This window comes from Epinephelus lanceolatus, chromosome 21 (genome assembly GCF_041903045.1).
Source record: "Epinephelus lanceolatus isolate andai-2023 chromosome 21, ASM4190304v1, whole genome shotgun sequence".
Lineage (NCBI taxonomy): Eukaryota > Metazoa > Chordata > Actinopteri > Perciformes > Serranidae > Epinephelus > Epinephelus lanceolatus.
In genome coordinates this window covers 17,471,513-17,488,229 of record NC_135754.1, presented here as the reverse complement: position 1 = coordinate 17,488,229, position 16,717 = coordinate 17,471,513, and the positions used below count along the sequence as shown (strand labels likewise).

The 16,717-nt window shown below is 40.9% G+C and overlaps 2 protein-coding genes across 7 annotated transcripts in view; one reads left to right on the top strand and one right to left on the bottom strand.

Moving 5' to 3' along the window:
* Positions 1–5,371, top strand: part of mpripa (myosin phosphatase Rho interacting protein a) — a 57,695-nt gene extending 52,324 nt beyond the window's left edge. For 5 of the 6 annotated variants that reach the window (XM_078163462.1, XM_078163460.1, XM_078163461.1 and 2 more), the window contains 8 exons: positions 312–459; positions 551–656; positions 1,115–1,274; positions 1,358–1,465; positions 1,830–1,916; positions 2,040–2,202; positions 2,866–2,951; positions 4,974–5,371. In XM_078163462.1, the coding sequence (XP_078019588.1) occupies positions 312–459; positions 551–656; positions 1,115–1,274; positions 1,358–1,465; positions 1,830–1,916; positions 2,040–2,202; positions 2,866–2,951; positions 4,974–5,045 (930 nt within the window). In that variant the 3' untranslated portion in view covers positions 5,046–5,371. Of the gene's footprint in view, positions 1–311; positions 460–550; positions 657–1,114; positions 1,275–1,357; positions 1,466–1,829; positions 1,917–2,039; positions 2,203–2,865; positions 2,952–3,239; positions 3,323–4,973 lie in introns of all 6 variants that reach the window. The other variant, XM_078163459.1, reaches the window with a different exon arrangement.
* Positions 5,372–7,855: 2,484 nt separating this feature from the next.
* On the bottom strand, positions 7,856–13,639 carry LOC117247437 (uncharacterized). The gene is made up of 6 exons (XM_033612003.2): positions 12,635–13,639; positions 11,342–11,904; positions 11,120–11,267; positions 10,653–11,023; positions 8,832–8,925; positions 7,856–8,745 (listed from the first exon to the last, which is right to left on the bottom strand). Exons 1-6 carry the CDS (start codon positions 13,526–13,528, stop codon positions 7,996–7,998), a joined length of 2,820 nt encoding a protein of 939 aa, XP_033467894.2. The 5' UTR covers positions 13,529–13,639; the 3' UTR covers positions 7,856–7,995.
* Positions 13,640–16,717: the final 3,078 nt, after the last annotated feature.

Sequence of the window (16,717 nt, the reverse complement as noted above, 5' to 3'; positions counted from 1 at the left end):
CATTGCCCCCTCATTGGGCATTAACAGACATACCATTTCCCACATTCAGTAATAGAAGGAGGTGCAGTCTATTAATAACAAATGCAGCTTTGCTGGAATAGAACTTCACTGCTTTAACTCGCTCTCTTACTAACATAGCTCGGCTTTAGATCATAGAGAGCTTGCATGGCTTTTATCACTGATTTTGCATGATACACCATGTAGCCTAATGAACTATTAATAGATATTGCACTGAATCTTGAGTCACAAATTAGAATAAAGGTGGCAAATGAATTTCATGATAACAAACTGTTGATCCTTCCTTCCCCTAGGCCACTTGTGAGCGTGGCTTTGCAGCAATGGAAGAAACACACCAGAAGGTAATACAAGACCTCCAGAGGCAGCATCAGAGGGAGATTTCCAAACTTATGGAAGAGCGAGAGAGACTATTGGCTGAGGAGACTGCTGCCACAATTGCTGGTAAATAAAACTGCATCACCACGACTAATTGCTGTACTTTGAAGAGGACCAACACACAGTAATTAAATGCATGTGATTTATTTTAATGTAGCTATTGAAGCGATGAAGAACGCACACAAGGAGGAACTGGAGAAGACCCATCGTTCCCAACTGAGTGGAGTAAACTCTGACATTGATGAACTTCGCTCACAGTATGAGTACGTCTTTTGATGAGAACACAATACTATGTAACTGTCTGTGAATGAGAAGCGTGATATTCCCCATACAAGAGCTTACGTGTGCTTTTGCCTTTTTCTTTGATTTTAAAAAATGTAAAAATTCAGAGCATGCAGAGGTCAAGCTTGACAGTGAAACCCTGAAGACTAGATTCAGGTTTTAACTGATTTCAGAGGTTGAGAAAATGTTTTTTACTTCATAGTATGGTCTAGGTGGATGACCAGAGAATCCACATAGTTTGTTAACTCTGTGTTGCAGTAGTAACATGTGTAAGTACTTAGTCCTGTCAGCTTGTCTGAGGCTGATACACCAAAGCAACTTTTTATATAGCTCTTGGGAAACTCAATATCAAATCATGTGGGGATCAACTACTTCTAGGTTGGTTTGGTATACATTAGATGAGAATTTCAGTTGATACTGTGATGACCTGTCTGTCCAGAGAGGAGCTGCAGTCCATCCAGAGAGAACTGGAAGTTCTGTCAGAGCAATACTCTCAGAAATGTCTGGAGAACGCTCACCTGGCACAGGCACTGGAGGCCGAGAGGCAGGCCCTCAGGCAGTGTCAGAGAGAGAACCAAGAACTAAACGCTCACAACCAGGTTTGAATGCACTTACATGCATTCGTACATACATAAACATTTCTTGTCCACGGGTTGAAACATAACTTAATTCTGTCCAACAGGAATTAAATAACCGACTGACTGCAGAGATCACTCGGATGCGCTCCTGTTTCAGCGGTGAAACAGCGCTGTCTCCACTCACCCAGGGCAAAGATGTGTATGAACTGGAGGTATGTATAAACACACACACACACACACACACACACACACACACACGCATTCTTGTACTTCTGTTTTTAAGAGGACCCTCATTTGACACAATGTATTCCCTAGCCCCTTACCCGAACCTTATCCATCGCGACTTAATGCCTAACCCTAAACCTTAGCCTAACCCTATCCTTAATCTCATTCTAGCCTCTAAATCCAAGTCTTAACCCTTGAACAGGCCTTTGAAAAAGTAAGGACTGGCCAAAATGTCCTCACTTTCGAAAATATGTTTTTGGTCCTCACTATGTAGCATGTACAAGTGCACACACACACTCACACTAAGGATTTGATCTGAAATCTTAAAGAGATTTTCTCTCCATCTTGTAGGTGTTGCTGCGAATTAAAGAGTCAGAGATCCAGTATCTTAAACAGGAAATCCACTCTTTGAAAGATGAACTGCAGTCTGCTTTAAGGGTGAGAAAAACTAAACTTTATGTAATACAAACAATGTTTCGAAGGTATGTACCTGTAATTTCTTCATGTCTTGTACAACATTAGAAAAACTAAGAGGAGGTGTCATTGGTTCCATTTCAATAGGACAAGAAATATGCCACAGACAAATATAAGGACATCTATACAGAGCTCAGCATTGTGAAAGCAAAGGCTGACTGTGATATCAGCAAACTGAAGGAGAAGCTGCTCATTGCCACAGAAGCTTTAGGCGAGAGGACTGTCGATGGGACGGTCACATCTGGATACGGTAAATGGGAAATGTTAATTTAATAATTATCACCCCCCCCCCCCCCCCCACTGAAATAACCCATAATGTCTTACAACTCCAAAGTATTGTAAGCAATGATTTTTATGCCTCCGCACCATCAACAGTGACCAGAGGCATTATGTTTTTGGGTTTTCCTTCTGTCAATCTATCCCATTCCTGTGAGCGTGATACCTTGAGAATGCCTTGATGAATTTTTGTTTAAATTTGATGATTGTAAAGATCTGTGCTGCCAGGGGGGGATGTGTATGAAGCATCCATGTTTAGAATATGTAGCTTCTTTGCAGCAACATCCATGTTGGCTACATTTGAGTCTTGACAGACATGGATGTAAACTGTAACTGCAACTTGACTGGATTGCAGAATCATACAACCGCAAGGGAGTAATCCAAGTTTTTATTTACTTGACATGTGGATGTTTTTAATAAAACAGAGCAACAGCCATTCTGTTGAAACTCAATTTTAGTTTAGCATCTTTAACCCTTAAATGCATGGATGTTTCATAAACATTCCTGCATACAGTACCTCGGGTCTTTTGAGACCTGCCACTTCTACAAGGCAGATAAAGTCACATATTAACATGAATTGTAAACTACTATACTACTTTAGATTTATGATGATAAAGGCATCCCTTTGTGTTTTTAGATATAATGAAATCAAAAAGTAATCCAGATTTCCTGAAAAAGGAACGATCAACAACCTCCAAGCAATCAAGAGGTGTAAGGTCAAAGGTAAGTCTTCAATTTGATAAAATATTTTTTTTCTTCCCAAATTACAGGCTTTTTGTCTCTCATTCAGACATGCAGATGGCGTAAAATCCATGCACCCATAAACTACCATTTCAGTTTGCTTTGTAATGTGACTGTAAACTTTTGTCGTGCAGACTTTTATGACTGTTAACTGTTGACACTCAGCCACCACATACTGTAGAAATGTCTTCCACAGTTGGTCAGTCAGGACGTTTTTACCGCAAGTCTATTGTCCTGTAAGTTTGTCATCTGTCTTGTTTTGTCCATCAGTCTGTCACTGAACAGGTCTCATGGGATAGCTGACACTCCCATTGTGGGGTGATTCCCCCCCAACCCCCGCCCCAAGATGTGCTGTAGGTATAGCATGATGTAGAGCAAAGCATGCCCTTACCGCCCCCGCATGATCCCCCCCCCCCCCCCCCCCCGACCTGCACCACCAAAGCTGATTGTAGTGTCCACCCCTCAGTTGAATATCACAGGCGTGAGCATTAGCAGTTTGCAGACTCTGTCTAAAAGCCTTTCCAGTTACTTTCCTCTCCCGTACTATGTTTGACATTTTGGGAGACTTAGTTGCTTTTTTTGGAGTGTTCAATGAGGAAATCAGTACCACTCTCACGTCTGTACAGTTAATATGAAGCTACAGCCAACAGCCAGTTATTTTAGCTTAGCATAAACACTGGAAACAAGGGAAAAAGCTGTAGCCAGGCTAGGTAAGAAAAAAAACCTGCCTGCCAGCCCCTCTAAAGCTCTCTGGTTAAAAGTCTCATTTGTTCGATTGATTCAAAAACCAAAGAGTAAAGCATCAATAATTGTGGTTATACAGTGGGTTAAACAAACAAGATGCAACATGTTAATTAGTGAGCTTTAGAGGTGCAGATAGGTGGATTTTGTTTTCTTTGCAGCTCCTCCGGCGGCAGCACAGCGTCTCTCCCTCTCCTCTCTCGCTGTGTGCACACAGGAGTTGGTGTCATCAAGATCCCAGGGTACATTTTTTGCATTAGGGAGCTGTTTAAATGTGTAAGTTGTGGTAGATTTTATTTTGTTGAACTATTAATATTGTGAACAGAATCTGAATCTCACTCTGGGTTACTGTTGTCGTTTACAAACTGAAGAAATGAGACATAATTTTTGTGTAGTTTTTAGTGAATATTTGAAGGCAAACTGTAAAACTATATTACATTTTGTTATAATTCTGTCTTCTTAAATTGATAATGAAATATATTTTTAAATAATTTGTCATATCGTCAAGAATATCGTGCAAAAATACCCTGAGATGTTGTGATATTATTTTAGGACCATATTGCCCATCCCTATGTACAGCCAAGAAAAAGACAGTGAGGATAATTTCTGATATCATCCCATATCAGTTGCAGACTACAAAATCAATCAAATCAAAGCTGTCTTGTGACGGAATTCGTGATATCAGCAAATATATCTTTAACAATCAAAACATGACAATCTGTAACCATGTATTTATCACAGACTTTATTTCAGACATGTAACCAAAAACCTGTTAAAAAAAAAACATTAACTTACAGACAAGGGAACCAGATGTGCAAACCTGCGATTAAGTTCTGGGTTTTAGGACTCATTCCCTCACCAAATTTCTGTTTATTTTTTGGGTCTGCAATAATAGTCTGAATATCTCAGATCATTTCATAGAGGAATGAGAGTGCTCGTTTTCGAGTGCTCATCTCCTATGTTCCATCTGTTTATGTAAAAATCTTTTCTTTGACTGTTGTCTTTTGTCTGTTTGTGAGTTTTGGATTTCTTTGTGCACCAGTAGGTCCTCTGTGTGGCATGACCATATTCCAGCATAACCACTTTTTCCTGTAGACCTCACATTGAGATTAACGTGTGTCATTCAGATCATAAAAATGTCCGGGATTGTGTTGACTTAACTGTTTTGTGATGTCTGTGTGTTTTTGTTTTTAACACTCTCCTCTGCCCACATGAGCCTTTTATCGTCTATAGATAAATAATGAATGACTTTATCTTTAACAGAGCCTGAAAGAGGGACTAACCGTGCAGGAGCGTATGAAGCTTTTTGAAGCAAAAGATTCCAAAAAGATTTGAATATCAAGAATTTCTTTTCTGTTTCCTGACCTCGGCATTTGGTCAGACTGCTACGGCTGTGCCAGCATCAGCTGAAGACTCCTATAGGATCACTCTCAAAGATCTATCAAGGTCACTTTGAAACCTGGACCTGCTGCTCCCATGCCCCTGATAAGTTGTCATATTTTTGTTTGTTTTTTTTAATCAATGGAAAAAAGTTTTACTGAATCAATCCTGTGTAAGGTTTCTTTAAAAAAATTCTTAGATGTTTAATCTGTCCAATATGGAGACGTGTTAAATAAGCTGTGAGAGGGATACATGACAGCATTTTTATTGATCCTCCAAAATGCCAAAACAGACAGCAATACACAGTATGAATAATATATATTTCCCAATATGAATTAAGTATCTGCTGTATTTTATTATTGTTACAGTTTCTATATCTAATAATTTTTAATGTGTTTAATGTTGCACCAGTTCTGTTGTACATAACTACTGGATATATGTAAGAGTATGGTTTGCTATTGATTGTTGGGGCATCTGCTGTACTATAACTATGGTTTGATTGATAGTGGAAAACAATGTGATGCTTAACTTGCTTATGTATGAGAGTTTTATAAAATGGAGTGTCTGTGTGTGGGGGGGGGGGGGAGGGGTAGTGGGGTGGGATTGCACTTATCACTTGACTACTTGAGGAAGCTTTTTTATTATTTGTCTCAAATTTGGTGTAGTGACTTCAACTCAATTATTGCAGTGCAACCAAACATCCTGACTTCTGTCAAATTTAGTGAACGACCGTGACTTGTTAGTGATACTGGATTTATTCTCAAGTTTCTTAAAACCTGGATTTGTGTTTGCTCAGTTTAGCCTTTGGTGTGAGAATATCATCTCAGAAAACCCGGAACTATTTAGGACTTTGCATGACTGTACAGTATCATTTGAATTGCAGAATGATCATGTTGCCTCATTTTCCTACTTTATGCTTTAGTGTGAAACTCTTAACACTAATAAGCTTTGCTTTGCAAGTCCTACTGTTTAGGTGTTGAGATTGAAATGTTTTACTGTAAGCGGCAGTCTTGAAGCACTTGGCCCAATCCCTGACCTCTCACTGAAATCTAGTCGTGCCTCAACTGAGTGAAGAATATAAACATCCATGAAACCTGTGCAGCTATGGATACACACTGTATAGTATTCAAACCACGCCTTGTATATATATGTATGCCACACGGAAGACTTCTGTGTTTTGTTTTAAACTTGTACCTTGCTCACTAGCTCTATATGAAATATATATGAATATTTTTTATTTTCATTTGAATGTATAACGTCAATTAAATGAAGTGTTTGGAAATGTGGGAGTAATATTGTTTTCCTCAAACATCCGTTTATTAGCAAACTGACATGTCCTGAAATAATGGAAATCAACCTGATCAAGTAAGTTTGACTAAATATGTTGTCTAAGGCAGAGATTTGTTTCAGGGATACTATTTGAAAATGTGAACTAACCTTTAATCCTTACCTAAAAACTGTTGAGTCTACAGTAAGACTGCAATGAGGACAGTTAAAAGCTCCAATTAAAGGCATACTTCACTCCCCAAATGACCATTGGTATATCTGTTACTCACCCCGTGTCATTTGTCAAGTCCTGTGGCTCAGTACTTCCCAAACAGACAGCACTTTCCGTCAGGGAATGCAATGGAAAGTGAAACATATCTGTGCCCTCCTCAAAGCCAGACTTCATTGACAAAAACAGTTCTTTTACCTCACTGAACACAGGAGCTGCTGGTCTACCACTGCCTCGATCAGCTGGTTTGTTTGTGTTATTGTGTGACTTTGGTGTTTTAAAATGTCAGCTCATATTCACCAGAGTTGCCCAATAACACAAACTACCTACTGATCAATCCGCTGATAGACCAGCAGCTTCTGTGTTTAGCGAGGTAAAAGAACTGTTTTTGTCAGTGGAGTCTGGCTTTGAGGAGAACACAGATACTTTTCCATTCAGTTCCCTGTCGGAAAGTGCTGTCTGTTTGGGAAGTACTGAGCCACAGGCCTCGATACATGAGACTTGGAATATACTGCACGAGTTGTGTGAGAGCTTGTTAATGAATGTTTTGATATAGTTTTGCCGTTGTTAAACTTTGACCCCTATGACCCCTGTATTGGGATTCTTTGTTCGTTGTCAAGGCATGTGAGAGACACTCAGTTCTCTTCACAAATTCAACCTAACAGGGTGAGTAATTGATAGATAAATAATCATTTGGAGGTGAAGTATTTTATTAAATGCAACATCCACAAACCCTGTAGACACTTAGTGACTGAGTCATAGAAAAGTGGACTAAAAGTGTGTTTTTGTATTTATTGCATCTTAGTTTATATTTTCTCTACACTTAACCATAGACTCTATACGTTTTTATACAGTCTATGGACTTAATAGCAAAAAAAAAGATAATTACATTGAATTTTTATGGTACAGCTACTCAAAACACGTGTCAAAATATTTCAAAGAACCGCACAGACATTTTACAAGCAACAGAAATGTAATTACACTGAAATGATGAAAGTTGCCAAGTCTTCATTTTTCACATGGAAACCAACTGCATGTATCACAGAAGCAATGCACACTACAATGAAGAGGTCTTGAAAAGCTCCTCAGGAAAAGTACCCTGCTGCATCGTGGGAGCACATTTGACTTGGGCAGCGATGATGGTAAGTCACTTTGAAGCTTTGCAACACATTGTTTAGAAACAGCTAACCATGTATCCTTTTCAAAATGCGACAACACAGTCATTACATATTGTTTTTTGTATTGTCATTACTGATTAATGCCTGTACTATAATTTCCTATTATATTTATTGGTTATTATTTTGTGTTGTTAACAGTCTGTAAATTGAAATGTTACTGAAACAATTCACTCTAGACTTAGCAGACAGTGAAATGATGATTACGGGCATGTTGACATAGTTAGCATTTGGTCTAGCCAAGTAGCCGTGCCAAGTCATGTTCTCCACCTCCTCCTCCCTCCTCTTCCTCCTCATTGTCTTTTAAAGCATCTATCAGTCTGACCCAGAAAGCACCCTGCTCCTGTGGATCCTCAGGCCACAGCAGGTAGGTCTTCCTACGTACGATCTTGCGTAAGCGTGTGTAGGGAGACAGACAGTGTTCAGGTATCTCCTCCAGGAACACCAGCAGCAGAACATCACTGCCATCACATAAAAGCCTCAGACTGGCCAGCTGAAACTCCACAGAGCACCACTCGCTTCGTAGGAAGTGACGTGTCACCACACAGATGGTGTGGCGAGAGCCGTAAATGGCCGCCTCGATGTTCTCCAGAACAGCAGCGCCAGGGCGGAAGTCTCTGTGGTGGAGGCACAGCCTGAGCCTGGGTGCACCAGCAGCAGGTCTCTCTAGATTTGGCACCAGCCGTCCCATCACCCAGGCCTCATCTTCAGAGCTGTAGGAGATGAATGCATCATACTGGAATTTGGCCCCTGCTGCCCCCCTACGCCCACGTATCTTTGCCCTGAGGATGAGCAGCAGGTAGCGCAGAGTGGGGCCCTGTGTGTGCCAGGCCAGACACACGAATACAAACAACACGTCCACTACAGAGCAGCCGATGAAGAGGTGCAAAGAAGCTTGTTCATAGGAGCAGGCCTTATCATCAAACTGCCACATGTAGGAAGAGCTCCTGTTTTTGTTACACCGCAGTTGGTACAGGTAGGACACCTGGAGGGAATTCAAGAAAACTACTTTTAGTTGGTTTATAACATGCGTATATAAATATTTTTCACAGTGTCTGCAGCTTCTGTTACCTGTGTTTGAGTGTTGTGGATGGCCCAGTTCTTGAACCAGGCGTTATCACAGGTACAGGTAAGTGGGTTTTCACTAACGTCCAAAACACGTAATCTGGAAACAAACAAACATACACCAAGGTTGCTGGTTTTATTACATTTAAATACACAGCCAGTACAGGTAGAGTAAACACAGAAGCTGGCCTAAGTTCCAGTTTGTTGCTCCGTTAATGTGGATGATGTTGTGATGTTTTACAGTGTGAAAGTGACTACATTTACATGCACACTAATATTCCACTATGTTTCTGAATATGATAGTGTTCTGACTTTGCTATAGGTCATGTTAACAAAATATTATGCTTGGATATTCCAAATTTGATCTTATTCCGAATGTAACATTTTCTGATGAAGACGTGGGATATGCTGATATTATTTGGATTTTAGATACTGTCTTTGGAAATGTGTACAGCGCATTCGGAATATGCATCTCACTTAACCCCTCTCTAAGTCCCACCAACCCCCGGACGCAGACTGACAGATCATAGAGTAGCATTGGGCCAGCTCAGACCACGGTCCGACAACAACTCAGCTGTGCTCCATTGACTCTGATGCAATCAGCTTAGATTTCCTTCATTTTCAGGCTGGTTTTGTGGATTTGGAGCTAAATGTTGTGTCTGGGGCACGTTGTGTATTTATGATACACGTTACCTGGAGAGGTCGTAAAAAGATATACGTTTTTTCCCTGTTCCAAAACCAAAGTCAAACCCTGAAAAGTGTAGGGTTAGCTAGCTAGCTACTGAAGATATGGCCTACTGAATGTATACACATGCTGCTTTTGCTTTTTAATGATTATAACAGTGAAACAAAGACCGACCCTGCTGTACAGGAACCAGTGAAGGGAAACTGTGCTGATATTCAACCAGCTCTGTGTCATCGCATTGTGGACAGATGAATACACTGGCTTCGTCCGAAGCGATGTCCGGGCGATGGCGTCAGGAAGGGGGGCGAAGCCAAACACTGTTCATCTGTACACACTGTGATGCCACACAGCTGGTTCAATATCAGCAGAGTTTCCCTTTAAATTCATTGTCTTCTGTGGCGATCAGCAGTGATGTGGTGGTTCACTTTTACACTGTGATCTGTAGCCTATAGTTCGGCTTTAGCTTCTAACTATCTTTGTCTTTTTAACCTGTTGTTGCTGCTGAGTCATTTTGACATCCTGGATATATCCTTCAAACACAGACTGTAGACCCCTCTGTCTGCTTCTCTCTGGAATCACTCTTTCATTTTTCCAAAAATATGATCATATTTCTTCAGGCAGCGCAGTTAGTTACAGTGTGGGTTCCATGCTAACTCCGACAGCTTGACTGACCACCACAAAGGGGCGGGGCTTAGCAAAGGGTCAACTGGGGCATTTACAGCAGTTTACAACAGACGGCCACATGCCTGTTTATGGTCAGCTCTGTGCATTGTCATGGATTCATTGTACACAAACAAACTCAAAAACCTGTTTTGATGCAAAGAAGCTAAATGGCACACATTAGCCACAGCTGTTCCACTGTTTCATATTTTAGCATCATAAACAACATGAAAGGGCACCTTAATCGGAGTATGCACAGCTGCATGTAAACAGGAATATTAACTGAATATTAATTTTCATTATCCAGGTAAACAGCAGGAATATTGTCTTTTTTGGAACAAGGGAAAAAAATGGAATATTTTGTGCATGTAAATGTAGTCAGTGTCTTATCGTCTAACTTCTGGCAAGAAAGCAAACGAGTATTTCTCAAAATGTTAAACTTTTCTTTCAAGAGCTGATTGCTAGATTGGTAGCTCCTCTACCTTGGCAGAGAATCCAGCGTCATTTTGTCCACAGTGTGCAGGTGGTTAAACGGGAGTTTGAGAGTCTCCAGTGAATTATCTGGAGGCATCAGGCTGGCAGGCAGAGCATCAAGGTCTGCCCTGAAAAGAATCAACCTCTTCAGACTTTTCAGAGGGGACAACACTGCACTCAGGTTGGTTGTTTTCATAGTCACTCCACCTATGTACAGCTCTTTCAAGTTGACCAGAGGAACAAGGGCGTCAGGACTGAAGTCGAGCACAATGCTGTTCCCAATGTGGAGTGAGGTAAGTCGACCTTGACCTTGGAAAAACTGTGACCCAATGACACCAATGCCTTGACCTCCAGGCCCCTGGTAGTTCATCTCCAGAAACTCCAAATTTGACATGGAAGATAGATAAAACAGATAAAAAATATGTATTTATACACAAAGTGCATCACTGTGTATAATAACTAAAATATATCATACCTCCAGAGAAGTAAGGTTGATGAAAGGAGCTTCGTTGGTTTTAAAATGCAGGCGGTTGTTGTACAGAACTAATTGCTTCAAATTGATCAGGCCTGATAGAATATATGGTGTCAGCCTCTTCAGGCGATTCCCGCTTAAGTCCAGGTACCTAACAGACAGGTGGATGTGTTAAGTAATGGTCAGTGTGGAAAGATGAACACATAAGTAGAGAATACTCCATACTTGAGCCTCGTCAGGTCTTCGAAGGTGCCACCTTCAATGAAATCAATGATGTTTAAGCTGAGGTTGAGCTTCGTTAGCGTCCGCAGCTTACTGAAGGGCTTCTTGGTGATGTATCTCAGCAGGTTGAACTGCAGGTAGAGCCCCTCAAGTCTAGTAAGGGCACTGAAAACATTTGGTGGCAGCTTAGTGATTTCATTTTTTATAAGAGACAGAGCAGTCAGCTTCTTTAGAGGGACAAACCAGTTGGGATCAATGTCACACACTTCGCTCCTCTCAAAGCTCAAAAAGCTGAGGTTGGTCAGGCCTTTGAATGCGTCCCGCTGAATGTCAAGCTTGTTTTGATTCAGCTGCAGCACCTTCAGTCCTCGGTAACCGTCAAATGTAATATGAGATATCTGCGTCAACCCACAATTGATGAGATAAAGTCTGCTCGTATTCCCCCTACCGAGTGACATCTGGGCAACATTCCCAAAGTTTGCATCTGCAATAAAGACCTCGCGTGGAGCTTCACAGTCCAGTAGGCTGAAGTTAGTCCGAGATAATCTTGATCCCTTCAAGTCAACCTGTTTCAAATTAAATGCATACGTTAGTCAGCCAAATATTAAAACTACTGTTGAACGACAGTTGAAGTCGATAACATTGATCATCTTGTCACAATACAATGTGCTGCTGGGAAAACTTGGGTCCTGGCATTCATGTGGATGCCACTTGACATGCTCCACACACCCAAACACTGTTGCAGACCAAGCACACCCCCTCATGGCAACTGCATTACAGTGCCCCCTGACCCCCCATGGCCCAAGATATTTGACACAGAGGTCAGAGGCCCCGCTGGGGATCGGACTTGTTTCTGACCAGCATGGACACAGAACCCCTAAGGCCACCAGGAAGTTGGCGGCAGTTCCTTGGCTGCAAGCCAGAGTAGCACTGGCACATCCCATTGATGCTCGATTGGATTGGGATCTGGGGAATTTAGAGGCCAGGTCAACGCCTTGAGCTCTTTGTTACGTCCCTCAGAGAATTCCTAACAGTTTTTATGGTGTTACAGGGTGCATTACACTGCTGGGGGGCTACTGCCATCAGGGAATGCTGTTGCCATGAGGGGGATGAGGGGATACTTGGTCTCAAGTAGTGTTTTGGTGGTAGGTGTGTGTCAAGTGAAATCCGCATGAATGCCAGGATCCAAGGTTTCCCAGAAGTTTTTCACTTCACCTGTCATAATTTTAATGTTTTGGCAGATCATGTAGCTTTTGCATATGCAAGGAGATTCTGCACCACAAAAAGAGCATGTACCATAATTTTCTGAAGTCGGTCCATTCCTTTCAGCAATCCACAGATAGTCAATGGAGATTTCTCCACAAACAGAGAAAATGCCACCCAAGAGAGATTCTTCTTCGTCTCCGCCGACAGTCCCGCCAGCACTTCTGCTTTAACTCCCTGACACAGCAAACTCTTTAGCCTGGGGTTGGAGGCAAAAACATCTGCCTGCAGCTCCAGCTTTGAGTTGTTAGACAACCTGATGTACTCGAGGGCAGGGAAACAGCTCACATTCAAGCTCTGGATGTTGTTGGCGAGAAGATCGAGCTGCCGAAGAGTAGAGGATCCACCTGAGTCCTCGCAGCTGAAAGCCTTGAGCATGTTCAGGGACAGATTGACTTCTTGAATTGCTGGGAGGGAGTTAAAGATACCAGGAGAGATTGTTGTCAGTATATTGTGGATCAGAAGCAGGGTTCGTAGCTTGGTGAGCCCATCAAAGGCATTGGGGTGGATGTGTGAGATGTTGTTGCAGGTAAGGTTGAGAAAATCCAGGACACTTAGGCCTCTGAATTCTCCTCCTTTAAGAGAGACCAGCTGGTTCTGGCTCAGGTCCAGACTTTTGAGCCCAAGCATCTGACTGAATGTTCCAGGTGGGATGACTCTGATCTTGTTCTTGGACAGATTGATTATTGTTATGTTATCTGGGATTGAGTTTATGACATCAGAGAGGTTTGCGATGTTCTGTTTGGAGCACCACATGGCGCCTATATCGTCAAAGTCCTGAGCGCAGCCTTTAAAGCTGAAACCACAGCAGGCCGAGGTGTTGAGCAGAAGCAGGAACAGGGCAGTTCGCACCATCTTTACTTGACAAACTGCAGAGAAGTCAGACCAAAGAAATCTAAAAAATGTTGAGATAGAAAGGAAATGCATTATGGGGAAGTTAAAACACAAGCTCACAAGGTAGTTGCCATGAACAGAGCCAAAGTATTTAAAGAATACTTCAACCACAAAATCAACATTTAAATCACCATTTGTATATCAATGAGTCATGCTGTGTTATCTTCAATTTGTGGAGAAAACTATGTTTTTCTCACATGCGTCTGTGGAAAGCGGTGAACATATCTGTTAATAGATTGATTAGGGGCTGCCTTTCGGAAAACTATAGACCCTTTCAGGGCTGACGTCACGATGACATTTTATTAGCTGGAGGCAAAATGTGACTCTCCACCACAGGGCTGTAGGATACACAAGAATCCTACAATGTCATCTTATTGTGTTATTGGGTGCCAGAATAGAAGGAGTCATGGCTCAAAACTAAAATTCTATTGCATAACAGCCGCCACTGCCCGTCAACAAAAACAAAGAAAACCAGGCCGTGTTGGTGAAATGCTCTACTGTGTTTACCATTTAGTCTCGCTTGTAGTGTTGCAGCACAATAACGGAGTCCACAGATCAGCCCTCTGCTTTTAAATGTTATCAACTCAAGACAAGGACATTATCAGTTAAAGACACATCTTCAAGTGGGTAACCCTGTTCTAATGGAGGCACAAATCCCTGCCAAGCTGGGCTGATGCGCCCAGTCCAACCGAGTCAAGCCAAGCCAGCACATGTGTATGGAAAAATGTGAATTTGTTTGTCTGTTGTGTGGGTCTGAACAGACAGCATACAGTAGGTTCTTAGAGCTCTGTATCTTTAAACAGCTATGGCCTAAAACAACACCACCAGAGCGTTGAGAATGAACCAAATAAACAAAGTGGCATACAAGTTGAGGACACTTGCTATAGAGCTTCAAAAAGCTGAGGGGGGCTGCAGATTCAGGGGATTATTGTAAAATTGCAAAACGTAATACACCTTTAATTTATACAGCATGTAGATGCAAGTAGTCGTGACCATGAGTGGAAATTACAGTTCTTTGTTTTGATAAATGAGTCATTTATATGAAAAATTGCAATTTCCCGGGGCGTCGGTGGCTTGGTGGTAGAGCGGGCGCCCCATGTACAAGGCTGTTGCCACAGCGGCCCAGGTTCGAATCCGGCCTGGGGCCCTTTGCTCCATCTCTCCCCCTTTCACACTCGTCTGTCCTATCAATTAAAGGCTTAAAAATGCCCAAAAAATATCTTTAAAAAAAATAAAAATAAAAAAAAACAAAGAAAAATTGCAATTTCTGTTCCAGTTCATGAAGATTTGATTAAACTACATACATTTTAGATAACATCCACTCTACATATATACAGCGTCAATCTTAATTTAGCCATATGAGGAGCCAGAGCTGCAGTGAATAATCGGTCAGATGACAAAGGGAATTGGGCCTTGGTTTGTAACCATCGTTATTTTTGATCTAATAAAAATGTTCTGCCCGTCATGATGGGGCACGGGGGGAAGTTTTCATATACAAGGGATTTGTTTTGAGCATTGGTGCGTAACATAAGCAAAGTGAGAGAAAATTAAATAAAAAATAAAAACAAATATTGCAAAAATAAAGAGACAAATACATGATAGAGTAGTTAGAATAAAAATATCAGCATCAGCTGAAGACTCCTATAGGATCACTCTTAAAAGATTTATCAAGGTCACTTTGAAACCTGGACCTGCTGCTCCCATGCCCCTGATAAGTTGTTATATTTCTGTTTGATTTTTTTTTTTTAATCAATGGAAAAAAGTTTTACTGAATCAATCCTGTGTAAGGTTTCTTTAAAAAAATCCTTAGATGTTTAATCTGTCCAATATGGAGACGTGTCAAATAAGCTGTGAGAGGGATACATGACAGCATTTTTATTGATCCTCCAAAATGCCAAAACAGACAGCAATACACAGTATGAATAATATATATTTCCCAATATGAATTAAGTATCTGCTGTATTTTATTATTGTTACAGTTTCTATATCTAATCATTTTTGCACTTATCACTTGACTACTTGAGGAAGCTTTTTTATTATTTGTCTCAAATTTGGTGTAGTGACTTCAACTCAATTATTGCAGTGCAACCAAACATCCTGACTTCTGTCAAATTTAGTGAACGACCGTGACTTGTTAGTGATACTGGATTTATTCTCGTTTCTTAAAACCTGGATTTGTGTTTGCTCAGTTTAGCCTTTGGTGTGAGAATATCATCTCAGAAAACCCGGAACTATTTAGGACTTTGCATGACTGTACAGTATCATTTGAATTGCAGAATGATCATGTTGCCTCATTTTCCTACTTTATGCTTTAGTGTGAAACTCTTAACACTAATAAGCTTTGCTTTGCAAGTCCTACTGTTTAGGTGTTGAGATTGAAATGTTTTACTGTAAGCGGCAGTCTTGAAGCACTTGGCCCAATCCCTGACCTCTCACTGAAATCTAGTCGTGCCTCAACTGAGTGAAGAATATAAACATCCATGAAACCTGTGCAGCTATGGATACACACTGTATAGTATTCAAACCACGCCTTGTATATATATGTATGCCACACGGAAGACTTCTGTGTTTTGTTTTAAACTTGTACCTTGCTCACTAGCTCTATATGAAATATATATGAATATTTTTTATTTTCATTTGAATGTATAACGTCAATTAAATGAAGTGTTTGGAAATGTGGGAGTAATATTGTTTTCCTCAAACATCCGTTTATTAGCAAACTGACATGTCCTGAAATAATGGAAATCAACCTGATCAAGTAAGTTTGACTAAATATGTTGTCTAAGGCAGAGATTTGTTTCAGGGATACTATTTGAAAATGTGAACTAACCTTTAATCCTTACCTAAAAACTGTTGAGTCTACAGTAAGACTGCAATGAGGACAGTTAAAAGCTCCAATTAAAGGCATACTTCACTCCCCAAATGACCATTGGTATATCTGTTACTCACCCCGTGCTATGTTGAATTAATGAAGAACACTTTGTTTTTCTTGCATGCGCCAACAGTGATTGAAGAAATCCAAAAACTGAGAAAATTATAGATGAATCAAAGTCATAGGCGACTGCAAGTCACAACAGAAAAGCATCACTTTACAAGCTCTCACACAACTTCTGCAGTATAATCCAAGTCTCATTTATAGCCCTTTATGATGAGGAAGTGAACTGAAACTAAAATTTTCTGTGCCCTCCTCAAAGCCAGACTTCATTGACAAAAACAGTTCTT

Bases quoted from the DNA above. Each gene is read 5' to 3' on its own strand.
- LOC117247437 (XM_033612003.2), bottom strand. From the start codon at position 13,528: ATGCATTTCCTTTCTATCTCAACATTTTTTAGATTTCTTTGGTCTGAC. The intron at 11,905-12,634 runs GTACATGCTCTT...AATTTGAAACAG, and splicing joins ACCGACTTCAGAAAATTATG to GTTGACTTGAAGGGATCAAG. The intron at 11,024-11,119 runs GTATGATATATT...TCAAATTTGGAG, and splicing joins TCAACCTTACTTCTCTGGAG to TTTCTGGAGATGAACTACCA.